This window comes from Malus sylvestris, chromosome 15 (assembly GCF_916048215.2).
Source record: "Malus sylvestris chromosome 15, drMalSylv7.2, whole genome shotgun sequence".
In the NCBI taxonomy this organism is placed as follows: Eukaryota; Viridiplantae; Streptophyta; class Magnoliopsida; order Rosales; family Rosaceae; genus Malus; species Malus sylvestris.
The window spans coordinates 13,672,126-13,688,281 of record NC_062274.1 but is presented as its reverse complement, the minus strand read 5'-3'; the positions used below and the strand labels follow the sequence as shown (position 1 = coordinate 13,688,281).

At 37.8% G+C, this 16,156-nt stretch overlaps 3 protein-coding genes across 3 annotated transcripts; all 3 read left to right on the top strand.

The window, feature by feature from the left end:
- Positions 1 to 1,972: 1,972 nt before the first annotated feature.
- LOC126602688 (uncharacterized) lies at positions 1,973 to 5,362 on the top strand. Its single transcript, XM_050269592.1, has 3 exons — positions 1,973 to 2,265; positions 2,397 to 2,478; positions 3,834 to 5,362. Exons 1-3 carry the CDS (start codon positions 2,263 to 2,265, stop codon positions 5,360 to 5,362), a joined length of 1,614 nt encoding a protein of 537 aa, XP_050125549.1. The 5' UTR covers positions 1,973 to 2,262.
- Positions 5,363 to 6,894: 1,532 nt separating this feature from the next.
- LOC126601424 (uncharacterized) lies at positions 6,895 to 9,844 on the top strand. Its single transcript, XM_050268133.1, has 2 exons — positions 6,895 to 6,988; positions 7,345 to 9,844. Exon 2 carries the CDS (start codon positions 7,352 to 7,354, stop codon positions 9,782 to 9,784), a length of 2,433 nt encoding a protein of 810 aa, XP_050124090.1. The 5' UTR covers positions 6,895 to 6,988; positions 7,345 to 7,351; the 3' UTR covers positions 9,785 to 9,844.
- Positions 9,845 to 10,990: 1,146 nt separating this feature from the next.
- LOC126602687 (transposon Ty3-G Gag-Pol polyprotein) lies at positions 10,991 to 15,427 on the top strand. The gene has a single exon (XM_050269591.1). It carries the CDS (start codon positions 10,991 to 10,993, stop codon positions 15,425 to 15,427), a length of 4,437 nt encoding a protein of 1,478 aa, XP_050125548.1.
- Positions 15,428 to 16,156: the final 729 nt, after the last annotated feature.

The window sequence follows — 16,156 nt, the reverse complement described above, 5'->3', positions numbered from 1 at the left end:
TTCAGTTGGCTTAGCCTGGTCTTCTCTTGGCTGATTCTTCATCAACTCCTCCTGCTTAACCTCAATTATTTAAGTTGGCATTGGTTGCAGACCCATTTGTCATACACACTTATTGGTTGCAAACCCATGTGTTGAGGCTCAAAGAAAAAGGAAGGCGGCCGGGGGGGGGGGGGGGGAGTGTATTCTTGCCATAGATTTTTTGTTGGCAATGAGCCTTGAAGAAAAGGGAAGGTGATAACAGCGGAAGAGGTGGCTTTTTGCTTTTGGCCTTTTGTTTTCTTCATTTTGCTGAATGTTGAGATTTGAGAAAAGAACTTCTAATGTTGAACCCCAATTCGAGAAGATAATGTGATCAAAATTTCAATTATGAAGAAAACAAATATTCATAACTGTTATTATGTCCAAGATCAAACCAATTATGAACAATTGTTGTCCTCTAACAAATAAAATTTTGACCCATGTTTAGTTATTCATAATCTTCTTCATAATCTCAAATATCCATGTAGTCCAAAATCATCTCTAAACACCGTCGGGGTTCGAGAAGGATTTTGAATATCATAACAGTTATTCATAATCATGATTTTGTTAAGGAACCTTGCGTACATGCATTGTTTTTTTTTTTATCCATTTGAACCGAATCATCCCATCCCCATCCGCACCCCAACGACCAACAAAGCACCCCAAAATTTCTTAAGATGTGTTGATCACAAATTCTTGGACATCATATCCTTAAACTAATGAACCAATATTACTAATAAACATAATAACTGAGAAACCAAAATTACTAAAATTTTAAGGATATCATAACATTTTAGAGCTTATATGTGCATTGTTGAGTTATTAGAGCAAACTAATAAATATAATGAACCTACATTGAATACAAATTCTTCTTTGTCATGTGGTAGTCTTTTTAGCCACTTATTACAGGTATTACACATTTCTAAAAACTTTTTATATTATGTCCAGCCCACATCCGTCATTTATGATAGGGTTTAGGGGTATTTAAAAAGTTTAAAATTCTACTCACCCAGTTTACATAAAAATTAAAACTCTATAAACGATGCTAATTTATAAAAGAAAAAAACATGAAAGCTAAATCATATCAAAGTCCTAACAGCAACCGGCGAGGGTATATAGGCCCGTCATTTCCTTGCACTGATAATTATTGCACTTCAAAAGTATTTTGTGATCATTTTATTTTGTTCTTTTGTATTATAGTGTTGTGTAGATAAATGTTTTTTCTTCTTCTATTCGTAGGCATCTGTGTAGACTTTTTCATATTTGTGAAATGTCATAGAATTTGTATTCAATTTAGGTTCATTATGTTTATTTTTTAATTTTTTAGATAAATTTTTCCATGGAGCATGCTCAAAGTCGTGCAAGACAACGGCGTCATATAATACACCTTTAGGGGCGCGTAGCGCCTGTGATGCAAAAATGCCTCTTGCACGCACTAACGTGCGTGCGGAGAGGCTAGTTTTTTATAGAAAGAAAAAGACAAAATAGAGAATATGAGAGGAGAAGATGGAAATTGATGGAAAAAATGAGGAGAGAGAATCCTAGTCTGAGTTTCAAACTCGCATGGATGAATTACCCAACACCCTATCCAATAAGATATTGGACTATATGCCGTCCTTAAGCCTGATCTGATCAGTTATATATGTAATTCACTGATTAATCAAATTAAACATATACGTATGTATGAATGTAAAAAGATGACAAAAATCTCGAACCCTAATTAGAAGAACCCCATAAATGCTCCATATTTGGTTTTTCTCTGTTTGGGTTTTACCTACCAAACCGTAATAAAACACCATATTACTTCATAACAGAATAACCCTAATAAATTGTAACAAAATGGAAGAAATCAAGAAGAGTATTCCCAAGTTGTTACTGTTTTTTCTAATTATTTTTCATGATTGTCCAACAAAAAGATATATTAATTAAAGAGCGAATATTTTTTATTCTGTTTTCAAAACCACAAGTTAAAGAGTGAAGATCCGAAATAAGAAATTGCATAGAACCAAAATCTTTGTTTTTGTTGGGAAGAGAGAATTTTGTCAAAAAAAAGGAAAGAGAGAATTGAACCCACTCAACCAAAAAAATAAAATAAAATAAAATTCCAAATTCAAAGTCTGATCGCTATAAATTGGGAGTGCATCCCACCCCTCCTCGTGTAAAACTCAAAATCTTCGTCACCTAACCTTCTCTGTTGGCACCCTGCTTCTTGATTCTCTCTCACTCTCACGACTCCCGAACCTGATGGTAAGTTTCTATCTATCTCGTTACGCCGATGCCGATACTGATATCTATCTATCAATATCTTTTGGTTATAATTAGTTTAAAATTGATTATGATCAATATTTTTCTTCTATGGCTTTCAATTTTTTTTGTAGGCTTCTGCCAATGACAAAATTGTTGTTTACGATCCATTGCGCCCTGTGTATGTCAGTTACCCACCATCCCATGAAGAAACTGGTAATTTCTCTTTTATGCTGTTATTTTTGGAAATAGGTTTCTCCAAAGAATTTCATTAACTAGAATAATTAAATTGCGGTGTAGTATGTTGGAAACCTAGGTTGAACCCTCACAAATGATCACGTAAGTATGTGTTTGTTTTGGTACTCAAATGCTGGGAGAATATGCCTTCTTTCATTAAAGAGCAAGCATGGCTTTAAATAGCCTTACAAAGAAAGATGAATCCTGAAAATAAGCAGCCCACGTTTTACAACCCTAGAACGTGGTATTCAGGGGCGGATCCACAGTGGGGTCGTCGGGGTCGCACGACCCCTTGGAAACCATGGAAACAACCTTGAAGCTCCCATACGCGACCTCTTGGAGCTGGGGTCGTCGGGGTCGTCGGGGTCGCACGCCAAGTGTTCGACAAAAATCCTGAACGAAGCTCGACACTGCAGGAAGAGGAAGAAGAAGCTGCGCACTTCTTTTTTTTCAAAACATACGGGCAAAACGGCGTCGTTTTGGCCCAGGAAATTTTTTTAAATGACCTGGCCAAAACAACGTCGTTTTGGGCCAGGCCGAAAAAAAAAAAAAATTTAATTCCCACCGTGTCCCCCCCCCCCATCCCAGCCTTTCCTACCCGACCCCTATACAATTAAAAGCCCCAATTTTTCATCCTTCAACCCTAACTCAATACCCCCAAATCCTCAACTCCTCTCCTCCCTTGCTGCTGCTGCCCCCAAACCCTCAACGTGAACTCCATCTCCTCCCTTGCTGCTCCTCTGCTGGCGGCTCCAACTCCATCTCCTCCCTTGGTTTTTATATTGTGATGTGAGTATTTATTTTGAATATTTTGTATATGTAGAATATATTTAATTAATTGAAATTCAATTCATATTTATTTTGTGAGTTTTTATTGTGAGTTTTTATTGATGGTTTGTTTATATTGATGATTTGTTTATATTGTGAGTTTTTATTGGTTTGGTTTTATTGATGGTTTGTTTATATTGTGATTTTTTATTTTCATTATTTTGTAGATGTAGAATGCAAGATGAGATATTTAATTTAATTGAAATCCAATTCATATTTATTTTGATTATGTTTATGGTTTGTTTATATTGTGTGAGTATTTATTTTGAATATTTTGTATATGTAGAATATATTTAATTTAATTGAAATTCAATTCATATTTATTTTGATTATATTGATGGTTTGTTTATATTGTGAGTTTTTATTTTCATTATTTTGTATATGTAGAAATTAGAATGCAAGATGAGATATTTAATTTAATTGAAAATCCAATTCATATTTATTTTGATTATGTTTATGGTTTGTTTATATTGTGAGTATTTATTTTGAATATTTTGTATATGTAGCAAGCATTATTATGGAACGGTTTTTTAAGAGAAAGTCATCATCGGGTTCGGGTAGTTCGAATAATGTTGATAGTTCAAATACTGTTGGTAGTTCAAGAACTCCAAGTTCAAGACAAAGTCAGTTAGATGATGTTTTGGGTAATCTTCAAGCGGATCCTGGATTAAGAACTCGAATAATAGATTATGACGCTAATATGAGAGATGAGGTCCGAAGATTATATCTACAAAAAGGACCTTGTCAACCTAGAGGTCATAATTTCCCAATAACTAATATGTCGGGAATTAATCGACGCTTCATTCCCCAATGGTTTGATGAGTTTGATTGGTTGGAGTATAGTGTATCTAAAGATGCGGCATTTTGTCTCTATTGCTATCTCTTTAAAACCAATTTTGAACAAGTGGGTAGTGAAGCTTTCACTGGAGATGGATTTAAGAATTGGAAGAAAGGGAGAGAAAGATTTAAGATGCATGTTGGACCGGTTGGGAGTGTTCATAATAAGGCTAGAGAAGCTGCTACAAATTTGATGAATCAAGCTACACATATTGAAACGGCAGTGAGCAAACACTTTGACCAAACTCGTAAGGCTTATCGCACATGCTTGATTGCTTCAATCAAGTGCACTAAGTTTTTATTGCGACAAGGTCTTCCTTTTCGTGGCCATGATGAAAGTGCCACTTCAAGCAATAGGGGAAATTACTTGGAGTTATTGCAATTCCTTGCAGATAATAATGATAAAGTTAGAGAAGTTGTGATGGAAAATGCTCCGGGGAATCTCAAATTACTAGCTCCTTCCATTAAAAAAGAAATTGTGAATTCATGTGCCCTTGAAACACTTGATGCTATCATGGATGGTCTAAAAGATAAATTCTTTTCAATATTGGTGGACGAAGCACGTGATGTGTCTGCGAAAGAGCAAATGGCTATGGTGTTGCGTTATGTGGATGACAACGGGCATGTAATTGAAAGATTTGTGGGTATCCAACATGTTACCGACACTACTTCAAGTTCACTAAAGGATGCTATTGACACATTGTTTTCTCGCTACGGTTTGAGCATTTCCAAGCTACGAGGACAAGGTTATGATGGTGCTAGCAATATGAGAGGTGAGTTGAATGGCCTTAAAACAAAGATATTGAGAGAACAACCTTGTGCATATTATGTTCATTGCTTTGCTCATCAACTTCAACTAGCTCTTGTTGCCGTAGCAAAGAATAATATAGACATTGCCTCTTTTTTTGCAACGGCTAATAATGTGGTTAATCATGTTGGAGCATCTTGTAAGCGGCGTGATTCACTTAGAGGGCAACTTCAAGAAGAGCTTGTGATAGCTTTTGAAAATGATTGTCTTATAACGGGGCGAGGCTTAAATCAAGAAACAAGTCTCAAACGTGCCGGTGACACACGATGGAACTCACACTATGGTACCTTGATTAGCATCATTTATATGTTTTCATCCGTGGTTCATGTGCTTCAAATGGTTATTGATGATAATCCCAATGAAAGTGCGGGTGAAGCAAATACGTTATGAGAGTGATACTTACTTTTGAGTTTGTGTTTCACCTTTTCTTGATGAAAGTCATATTGGGACTCACAAATGATTTGTCACAAGCATTGCAAAGGAAAGATCAAGAAATTGTGAATGCAATGGCTTTAGTGAAATCATGCAAGGAAAAGCTATATTGGATGAGGAATAATGGGTTCGATGCATTGGTTGATGAAGTATCTTCTTTTTGTGAAAAACATCATATTGATGTTCCTAACATGGAAGAGGCATTTATACTTCCAGGGAGGTCAAGGCGTTATGCTCCAATAAAGACAAATCGTCATCATTATCGTGTGGAGCTCTTTATTTATGTCATTGATGAGCAAATTACGGAGTTAGAGGATCGCTTTAATGAGGTAAATACCGAGTTGCTTATTTGTATGGCATGTTTGAGTCCGAAAGATTCATTTGTAGCTTTTGATAAACCAAAGTTACTTCGTCTTGCTCAATTTTATCCTCAAGACTTTTCGGATGAAGATCGTTTGGCACTTGAAGATCAACTTGAGATTTATATTCATTATGTGTGTTCCAGTAGTGATTTCTCTCAATTGGAAGGGATTGGTGATCTTGCAAAAAAAATGGTGGAGACAAGGATGCATCAAGTATTCAATTATGTATATTTGCTCATTACATTGTCTTTAGTTTTACCAGTTGCAACTGCTTCAGTGGAGAGAGCATTTTCTGTCATGAATATTGTTAAGGGTCCACTTAGGAACAAAATGGGAGATCAATGGTTGAGTGATAGCTTGCTTGTTTATATTGAGAGAGATATTTTTGCTTGTATTGAAAATGAAGTTATAATGCTTCGTTTTCAAAATATGAAACCTCGTCGTGGACAATTATAGTTTGTAATATTGTTTCCATTATGAATTATGAATGAAAGTACTATGATTTCATTTTCAATATGTTTTTCCATCCTAAATTTTTATTTGAACTTTTACACTGCGACCCCTTGGGGTAAGATTCCTGGATCCGCCACTGCCCCCCGCGCCCCTTCAACAAAAATAATCAGTGTAAAAAGGGGAAAGAGCTATATTATTTATTATTTATATTTTCACATTGCATCAGATTCTACGACGTGCAAAGTTTAAAAGAGGCATTTGAGAAGGCTACAGCTGACCCCTCTGTAGACTTGAACATGCAAACGTAAGTACGTAGGGAATTCTAAGCAGTGGCGAAGCCACGTGAGGACGAGGAGTGGCGACCGCCCCTCCCCTCGCCGGAAAACACAGCTGAAGCCGAGGTTTCGCCCCTCCCCTCACCGGAAAACCCAGCCCCTCCATCTCTGTTTTGGCACCGGTGAACTGGCGTGCAGCAGCAAAACTGGTTCTTTTTTTTTCTTTTAAATTAATAAAAAAATTTAAATCTGCTTTACTTTAGTCAGCCCACGTGAAACTTTCAGAAAAAAACCAAAAAAATATATATGTATAATGTATTGGGGGGGGACAGCATGCTTTAAAGCTGCTTTACCATTCCAAATTTCTGCCACTTTAGTCAGCCCGCATGCTTTAAACTGCTTTACCATTCTAAATTTCTGCCTTCCCAATCAGAGAGAGAGAGAGCGCAAAGCTTCTCCCAAAATCTCAGCAACCTGAGCCTTCAATTTCAAAGGTAAATTTTTTAATTCCTAAATTTATAATTCCTAACCCTAATTAATTATTTAATACGAATTTTGTTTAATTAGTATAGAATGATATGGTAATGCACTAATATGGTTATTGATTATTGATATGATTCTATGATTATTGATTGATATGAAATTATGAAATTATTTTTTAGGGTGAAAATTAAAATTTGAATTTTTGATTAGTTGTATTCATATGATTAGTTGAATGAATTTTTTATTTATTTAATAATTTATATGCTTATTGGTATTGATTAATTGAATTGTTGGTTGGGTTATTATGCATATTAGTATAGACTATAGGATTAAGAGTCTAAGATTTTTTTTTCTTTCCATTTTACAGTTACGTAATGGAACGGTACTATAAGAAACAATGCTTAAATCCTCCTTCAAACATTTCGGGTAGTCCTTCTCCTTCAAATATTCCAAGTAGTCATCCTCCTCCTCCTTCAAATATAAGAAGTCATCCTTTGAATATTCTGAGTAGTTCACAACAAAGTGAGCCCACTGAGTTGGATGAGATATTGGCTAATCTTCATGCAGACCCTGGATATAGACGTCGAATGCTTGATTATCCACCTAATTATCGTGAAGCAATTCGTAGACACTATCTCCAAAATGATCCTTGTCAACCTAGAGACCACATTATGCCAAGAAAAGTTAGCAACAAAAGATGTTTTATCACCGGTTGGTTTGATAGGTTTAAGTGGTTGGAGTATAGTATATCAAAGGATGCTGCATTTTGTCGTTATTGCTATCTTTTCAAATGTGATTTCGATCAAATGGGTAGCACTGGAAATGATGTCTTCACCGAGAAAGGGTTTACAAATTGGAGGAAAGGACCCGAAAATCTTCGAGCCCATGAGGGAGGTGTTGGAAGTCTTCATAATAAAGCTGTACAACAAGCTAGAGATTTGATGACACAAAAACAACACATTGAAACATTTGTGATTAAGCAAACCGATGAAGCTCGCAATAATTATCATACTTTATTGAGAGCCTCACTTGAGTGCACAAGATGGTTGTTGGGACAAGGTTTGCCTTTTCGTGGTCACGATGAATCGTTGAAATCAAGCAATAGAGGTAATTATTTGGAGCTTATGCACTTTCTTTCCAAGCATAATGAGCAAGTTAGGAAGGTTGTGTTTGAGAATGCTCCCAAGAATCTTAAGTATACTTCTTCTGATATTCAAAAAGATCTTGTCCATGCTTGTGCCATTGAAACTATAAATGCAATCACTAAAGATATGGAAGGTGAATTTTTTTCTCTTTTGGTTGATGGATCACGTGACTCTTCAACTAAAGAGCAAATGGCGGTGGTATTGCGTTATGTGAACAAAAAAGGAGAAGCAATTGAAAAGTTTTTGGGTGTGCAACATGTCTTCTCTACAACTAGTAGCTCGCTTGAAGAGGCTATTGAGAGATTCTTTGCTACAACAAATTTGAGTATGTCCAAGTTACGAGGACAGGGCTATGATGGAGCTAGTAATATGAAAGGTGAGCTAAATGGCCTTAAAACAAAGATTTTGAACAAATATCCTCAAGCATTTTATGTTCATTGTTTTGCACACCAACTTCAACTAGCTCTTGTAGCCGTTACAAAGGGAATTGAGGGTGTCGCCATTTTCTTCAACAATGCTAGTATTTTGGTCAATACAATTGGATCATCGTGTAAGCGTCGTGATGCATTTAGAGAGAAACAACAAGAACAAATTAAGAAAGCTCTTGATATTGGTGATCTTGAAACGGGTAGAGGGTTAAATCAAGAGAATAGTCTCATGCGTCCTTGTGATACACGTTGGAACTCACATTATGGTACTATAGTTAGTATTATTGTCATGTTTGAAGCCGTGGTTGAGGTGCTTGAATGGATTAAAGATGATACCAACCAAGACAATTTTGGTGAAACAAGTCATTTATTCCATAACATACAAACTTTTGATTTTGTGTTTCACCTTTTTTTGATGAGACTCATATTGGGAGTTACAAATGAGTTATCACAAGCATTACAAAAGAAAGATCAAGATATTGTGAATGCAATGGCGTTAGTGGAAGTATGCAAACAAAGACTACAATCCTTGAGAGATGATGACTTTGGGGACTTGCTTGATGATGTACAAAAGTTTTGTCAAGAGCATGATATTGTCGTTCCTAACATGGAGGATTTGCATTTTGTACCTGGAAAATCAAGGCGTAAAGCTCCAAGACTCACAAACTTCCATTACTATCGTGTGGACCTCTATTTTCAAGTCCTTGATACACAATTAAAGGAATTGAATGATCGCTTCAATGAGGTAAACACCGAGTTGCTTCTTTGTATGGCATGTTTGAGTCCGGTGAATAATTTTGCATCTTTTGACAAAGCAAAAATTGTTCGTCTAGCTCAACTTTATCCTCAAGATTTTGATCGTATGGACCTCATGAATCTTCCAATTCAACTTGACAATTACATTCACGATATGAAGATGCATAGTGAGTTTTCGTCATTGAGAGGAATTGGTGATCTTGCAAAGGAGTTGGTGAAGACTGGGAGGTGTGCAAGCTACATATTAGTGTATAAGCTTCTTACATTGGCTTTGGTGTTACCGGTTGCAACCGCTTCGGTGGAGAGAGCTTTTTCTGCTATGAAGATTGTGAAAACACCATTGCGTAACAAAATGGGAGATCAATGGTTGAGTGATAGCATGCTTGTTTACATAGAGAGAGATGTATTTGCTTTTATTGATAATGAGCCTATTATGCGACGTTTTCATGGTATGAAACGTCGTCGGCAACAATTGTAATTTGTTTATGTTGATAAATTATGGAAGACATTACTATATAAAATGATTTGGTTGTTGCTATTCTTTTGAACCTTGCACTCTTTTAACTTCGCCCCTCCCCCCGTCAATTCCTGGCTTCGCCACTGATTCTAAGGATTGATTTTTTAAATGCATTTCTGTCGCTAAGATGTGTTACTAATTATTAGTCTTAGTTGTCACCAATTTCGATTGCTGTTTATGAATAAGAGTTTCTGGTTTATACTCACTGCTCCAAATGCAAACATGGGTGTGTATTTCGGTTATTGAATTTTTTTTCTATTTTTCTGGCTTTTCTTCTTAATCATGAGATACTGTAGGTTGCTTCATCCACATTTTTGGAAAGACTTATCTTTTGTTTTGCATGACAGAGTTAAGTTGGCGCATGGTTTGCTATCTGGTGAATACTCATTAGCTCCTGTTAAAGAGGTATGTCTGGAACGCTTTCTTATTTGTTCTGCCCATATATATTTCTACTCATTTCCTCTACTGGCTTGTTTATCCTTTATATAATTTTTGTATTGCTAGCGCAGTTAGTTTGGACTTGATTGTGACACCCACTTATTTGTGTATGCTTGTAAAAACATTTTTCGATAACTTTGTTTATACCTCAAATCTATTTTAATCATTGTGTTTTCGATTTAATTCATTTTTTCAATATTGGTTTTATCTACGTTTGCAACTTTAGACAATGCAATCAGTTTTCTGTTTTAAAATATTTATCAACTATTTTAAAATTAGTAAAAAGTACATATATAGTTATTCAAAAAGATTATAAATACATTTTGAGATTAGAAATAAGATTAAAAACAAGAGGGTATAATCGGGGGAATGATAGGATACTGTTATTAGTGATAATTGTACAACATTGTGGCGAGCTAATGTTGTTAATTGACAGATGTCTTGTAGTCATTAGTTGAATGTTGTGGATAAGAATAATAGTTTGTTAGATAAAGATTAGATTTGGGAAAATATCTTGTTAGGACCTTAGCCTGCGTTCTGGTATAAATACTGGATAACTGTGCAGATGCAGGGTTATGATTTGTAAAAGAAGTTGTTGGAGTAATACAAGAGAAATACTAGCATACATGTGCAAGGTTAGAACAAGGGGTTCTATTATTGGTATCAGCCAGTAACTATCCTCCACGTTTCCCTTCTTGTATGACGCGAGCGACGACGCGTGCCAAAACCATGGATACACGAGTAGCAGCTCTTGAAGGGTCGGTTCAGGAAATCCAATCTTCCGTTGCGACGATCGGGTCGACAATGCAGAATTTGTCCACCGTCATAGCATCAATGGAGTCTCGATTTGCAGCCTTGGAATTTCATTTTTCTGGTGCTGATCGTCCTCATCGTGCTCCCGGGGATCTTGGAAATTCTTCAAATCCAATGGGGAGTTCTGAAGAAACCTTGTCCGATCGAGTTGATCATATGGGTCAGCGTTTTTTCCGTCAAGATTCATCATTTCACCCACGGCCGCCATTGATCAAGCTTGAGTTTCCTCGGTTTTCTGATGGCGATGATCCTTTGGCATGGGTTTATCGGGCAGAGCACTATTTCGATTATTTCTCGGTTGACGATGCCCAAAAGGTACGGATGGCTTCTTTTCATATGGACAACGAAGCTTTACAATGGTTTCAATGGAGGAATTGTATCAAGAATCACCCAACCTGGGCAGATTTTGTTCATGTCTTCTGTAAAGAATTTGGGCCTTCTGAATTTGAGGATTTTACCGAAGCCCTAGTTCAATTGAAGCAGTTGGGTTCCCTCAAAGAGTACGTCTCGGAGTTTCGTCGATTGGCGAATCGGACTACGGAGATAGGTCCGGTCATGCTACGTGGTTGTTTCATCGGCGGCCTGAAACCGGAGTTACGTCATGACGTCAAATTGCTTCGGCCATCTGATGTACATGAGGCAATTGCGCTGGCCTTCCAAGTGGACATCAAACTATCTGATACCAAGGTTCGAAATTTCTCCAGAAATTCTGTTTCTTCTTTCAGTAATGCTACCAACTCAAAATTTGTGCCTCTGTTATCTGGTAGTAATTTTTCTTCTAGCACATCTAGGGCTAGTAATATGAGGAAAATGTCCTTTGAAGAAATTCAAGATCGTCGGAAAAAGGGGTTGTGTTATTCTTGTCCAGAGAAATGGGTTCGGGGGCATGTTTGTGCTACTCAACAACTACTGTTATTAGATGTCTCTGCTGATAGGATTGAAGATTTCGATGGTGAGGACTGTGATGACCAACAGGTGGAAATCACGGCTTGTGCAGTTTTTGGTTCATCGGCTCCTCAACATATTCAGACTATGAAAGTCTCGGGATTAATCAAGAATTGCCCAGTTATTGTATTGTTGGATTCGGGTAGCTCACACAATTTTATTAGTTTGTCTGTTGCCAAACAGTTGGGGTGGAAGGTTGACTCAAAACATTCTTTTGAGGTGATGATTGCAAATGGGGGTACTATTGCCAGTAAAGGTTGTTGTTCTCAAATTAAGTTGCAGATTCAACAATATGAGTATATTTCTGATTTCTATGTACTACAATTGGGTGGTTGTGATGTGGTTTTGGGAGCTCAGTGGTTAAGAACTTTAGGTCCTATTCTTTGGGATTTTGACAAACTCAAGATGGAATTTACTTTGGGCAAGAAGCACTATTGTATTTCTAGTTCTCCACCTCCTGCACCAACGTCCATTTCAACCTGTCAGGTGGAGAAATTGCTTTCTCAAGGTCCTTTTGGTGTCGTTCTTTTCTTCCTAGAACCCGAGACTCAGGTTGCTATTGTTGGGGATCTCACTATTCTGCAGGAAACTGAGTTAGAGGGCTTATTATCTCGATTTGCTTCTGTATTCCAAGCACCAACCACACTTCCTCTTTCACGTTCTCATGACCATAGAATTCCTCTTTTGGACGGCAGCAAGCCTCCCAGTGCCAGGCCTTATCGGTATGGTCCCTTACAAAAATCTGAAATCGAAAAGTGTGTTCAGGAATTATTGGATTCGGGTTTTATTAGAGCCAGTAACAGTCCATTTTCTTCACCAGTTCTCTTGGTTAAGAAGAAGGATAATAGTTGGCGGATGTGCATGGATTATAGAGCTCTAAATTTGATAACCATTAAGGATAAGTATCCAATACCCTTAATTGATGAATTGTTGGATGAGTTGTTTGGTGCTCAATTTTTTTCGAAGTTGGATTTGCGGGCAGGATATCATCAGATCAGGGTCCATACTAGTGACATTGAGAAGACAGCATTTCGCACCCATGACGGTCACTATGAATTTTTAGTAATGCCATTTGGGCTTACTAATGCCCCAGCCACTTTCCAAAGTTTGATGAATGAGATTTTCCGCCCCTACTTGAGGAAGTTTGTTTTGGTTTTCTTTGATGATATTCTCGTGTACAGTGACTCTTGGGAATCCCATCTTCACCATTTGTCTCTGGTTTTCAAAGTTCTCCAAGACCATCAATTGTTTGTCAAGCGAACTAAGTGTGACTTTGGCAAATCACAAATCGAATATTTGGGCCATGTGGTGTCTCGGCAAGGGGTGGCAGCAGATCCAAGTAAGCTTCAATCCATCCAAGATTGGCCTCTTCCTCATTCGGTTAAGGCTCTCCGGGGTTTTCTTGGCCTCACTGGATATTATCGGAAATTCATTCCGAATTACGGGAAGATTTGTGGACCACTTACTGCGCTCACAAAAAAGGATGCATTTAAGTGGACTGATGAAGCTACTGGGGCCTTCCAGGTTCTCAAGGATCTCATGGTATCTCCTCATGTTCTTGCTTTACCTGATTTTTCCAAACCTTTCATTATCGAAACTGATGCTTCCAATAATGGTCTTGGTGCTGTTTTACACCAAGATGGGAGGCCAATTGCTTTTACAAGCAAAGCTTTAGGCCCACGAGCTCAAGCAATGTCCACATATGAACGGGAAATGTTGGCTATCGTCCATGCCATCAAGAAGTGGCAGTCATATATTCAAGGGAGGCATTTTGTCATTAAAACTGACCACCATAGCCTGAAGTTCTTTTTACAACATCGAGCTCACACCCCTTTTCAACAGAAGTGGGTTTCCAAACTTCTCGGTTTCGACTACGAGATACAATATAAACAAGGTTGTGATAATGTTGCTGCTGATGCTCTTTCTAGACTGCATTCGGATGGGGTATTGTCGGCCATCTCTTATCCTTACATGGGTTGGTTGGATGATATAAGGCGGCATAATGAACAAGATCCTTGGATAATGGAAAAAATTCGGGAGTTACCTGCTGATGGTGCTTCTTCTTCCACAGCTCGGTACCATTTTGATAATGGTTTTCTTAAGTATAAAGGGCGGATTGTTTTCAGTCCATCTAGTGGTTGGAGGGATAAGATTTTCTATGAGCATCACTGTACTCCAGTGGCAGGTCATTCTGGTTTTCTTAAAACATATAAGCGAATTTCCCGATCTTTCTACTGGCAGGGTATGAAATCTGATGTTATGCAGTGGGTGGCAGCTTGCTCAGTTTGTCAACAAAACAAGACTGAAACTTTGGCTTCTCCTGGCCTACTTAATCCACTTCCCATCACATCTACTGTATGGACGGATATAGCAATGGATTTTATTGTTGGTCTTCCTCCTTGCAAGGGTAAAACCATTATTTTTGTGGTCGTTGATCGCCTTTCCAAGTATGCTCATTTCCTGCCCATGTCTCATCCATACACTGCCCATTCCGTAGCACAGATATTTGTTGACCATATATTCAAACTCCATGGTATGCCATCCACAATAGTAAGTGATCGCGATCCTGTTTTCTTGAGCTCTTTTTGGAAGGCATTTTTTACATTGAACGGCTCCAAATTGTGTCTCAGTTCGGGTTACCATCCTCAAACCGATGGACAAACAGAGGTCACTAATAGAGGTTTGGAAACATACTTGCGGTGTTTTTGCAGTCATCAACCAAAGAAGTGGGTTCACTGGCTTCCGTGGGCAGAATGGCATTACAATACTACTTTTCATACTTCATCCAAACTGACACCATATGAAGTTGTGTATGGGCAACCACCTCCCGCTGTACCTACTTATGAATCTGGAGCAACTAAGATTGATTTGGTTAATCGGAGTTTAGAAGAAAGGGGAAGAATTTTGTCTCAGCTCAAGACTAATCTTGTATCGGCTCAAGTGCGGATGAAGCAGCAAGCAGATAAACACCGCACTGAGAGGTCTTTTGAGGTTGGAGATATGGTTTTTCTGCGATTGGTACCTTATCAACACCAATCACTTGCTAAACATCCCTTCCATAAGCTTCAGCCACGGTTCTATGGTCCATTTAAGGTGTTGCAGAAGATTGGTCACGTGGCTTATAAAATTGACTTGCTTACCACATCCAAACTTCACCCAGTTTTTCATGTTTCATGCTTGAAGAAACAGTTAGGCTCTGATATCATTCCTGCAGTTCCATTACCTGTCGTTACGGAGGATGGACTCTTGGAGGATTATCCCTTGGCAATCTTGCGGCGCAGGTTAACAGGTCAGGGCAGTTCATCTAAGACTGAGGTTTTGGTGCAATGGAAGCATCGGCCTAAGGAGGATGCGACTTGGGAAAATTATGCAGAGTTTGTCAACAGGTTTCCTGCATTCCAACCTTGAGGACAAGGTTCATTTTTTAGGGTGGGGTAATGATAGGATACTGTTATTAGTGATAATTGTACAACATTGTGGCGAGCTAATGTTGTTAATTGACAGATGTCTTGTAGTCATTAGTTGAATGTTGTGGATAAGAATAATAGTTTGTTAGATAAAGATTAGATTTGGGAAAATATCTTGTTAGGACCTTAGCCTGCGTTCTGGTATAAATACTGGATAACTGTGCAGATGCAGGGTTATGATTTGTAAAAGAAGTTGTTGGAGTAATACAAGAGAAATACTAGCATACATGTGCAAGGTTAGAACAAGGGGTTCTATTAGGGAAACGAGAAGATGTGAATGGCTCTTGTACACAGGGAGAGATGTAAGGTTCTTCTATGAATGACGACTTTCATACAAATTATTATGGTTAGAACTTAGACCATTGTGTACCATTTGCGGGAGTTGAGTCTAACACCTCCCAAGAGAAGAATACTACTTAACCATAATATTAGTTGCAACCATCATCATTGAGTTAGGATGTCCTCATTGGTGTTTACTAATCATTTCCTGTTCTTTCATGAAGCAGTCAGAGAAACAAGAAGGGATACCGCCTCAAATGTTTAAGACGACGATGGCAGCCAGCTATTCAAAATTTTCTTCCATGAAAGAACAGGTGAATTGCCTAATTCTTCTTGCTCTCTACTATTTTTATTATATGAGACACTTTTGTACAACTTTACGATGTAAACT

Bases quoted from the DNA above. Each gene is read 5' to 3' on its own strand.
- LOC126602688 (XM_050269592.1), top strand. The intron at 2,479-3,833 runs GTAATTTCTCTT...TTGTATATGTAG, and splicing joins ACCATCCCATGAAGAAACTG to CAAGCATTATTATGGAACGG.
- LOC126601424 (XM_050268133.1), top strand. From the start codon at position 7,352: ATGGAACGGTACTATAAGAAACAATGCTTAAATCCTCCTTCAAACATT.
- LOC126602687 (XM_050269591.1), top strand. From the start codon at position 10,991: ATGGATACACGAGTAGCAGCTCTTGAAGGGTCGGTTCAGGAAATCCAA.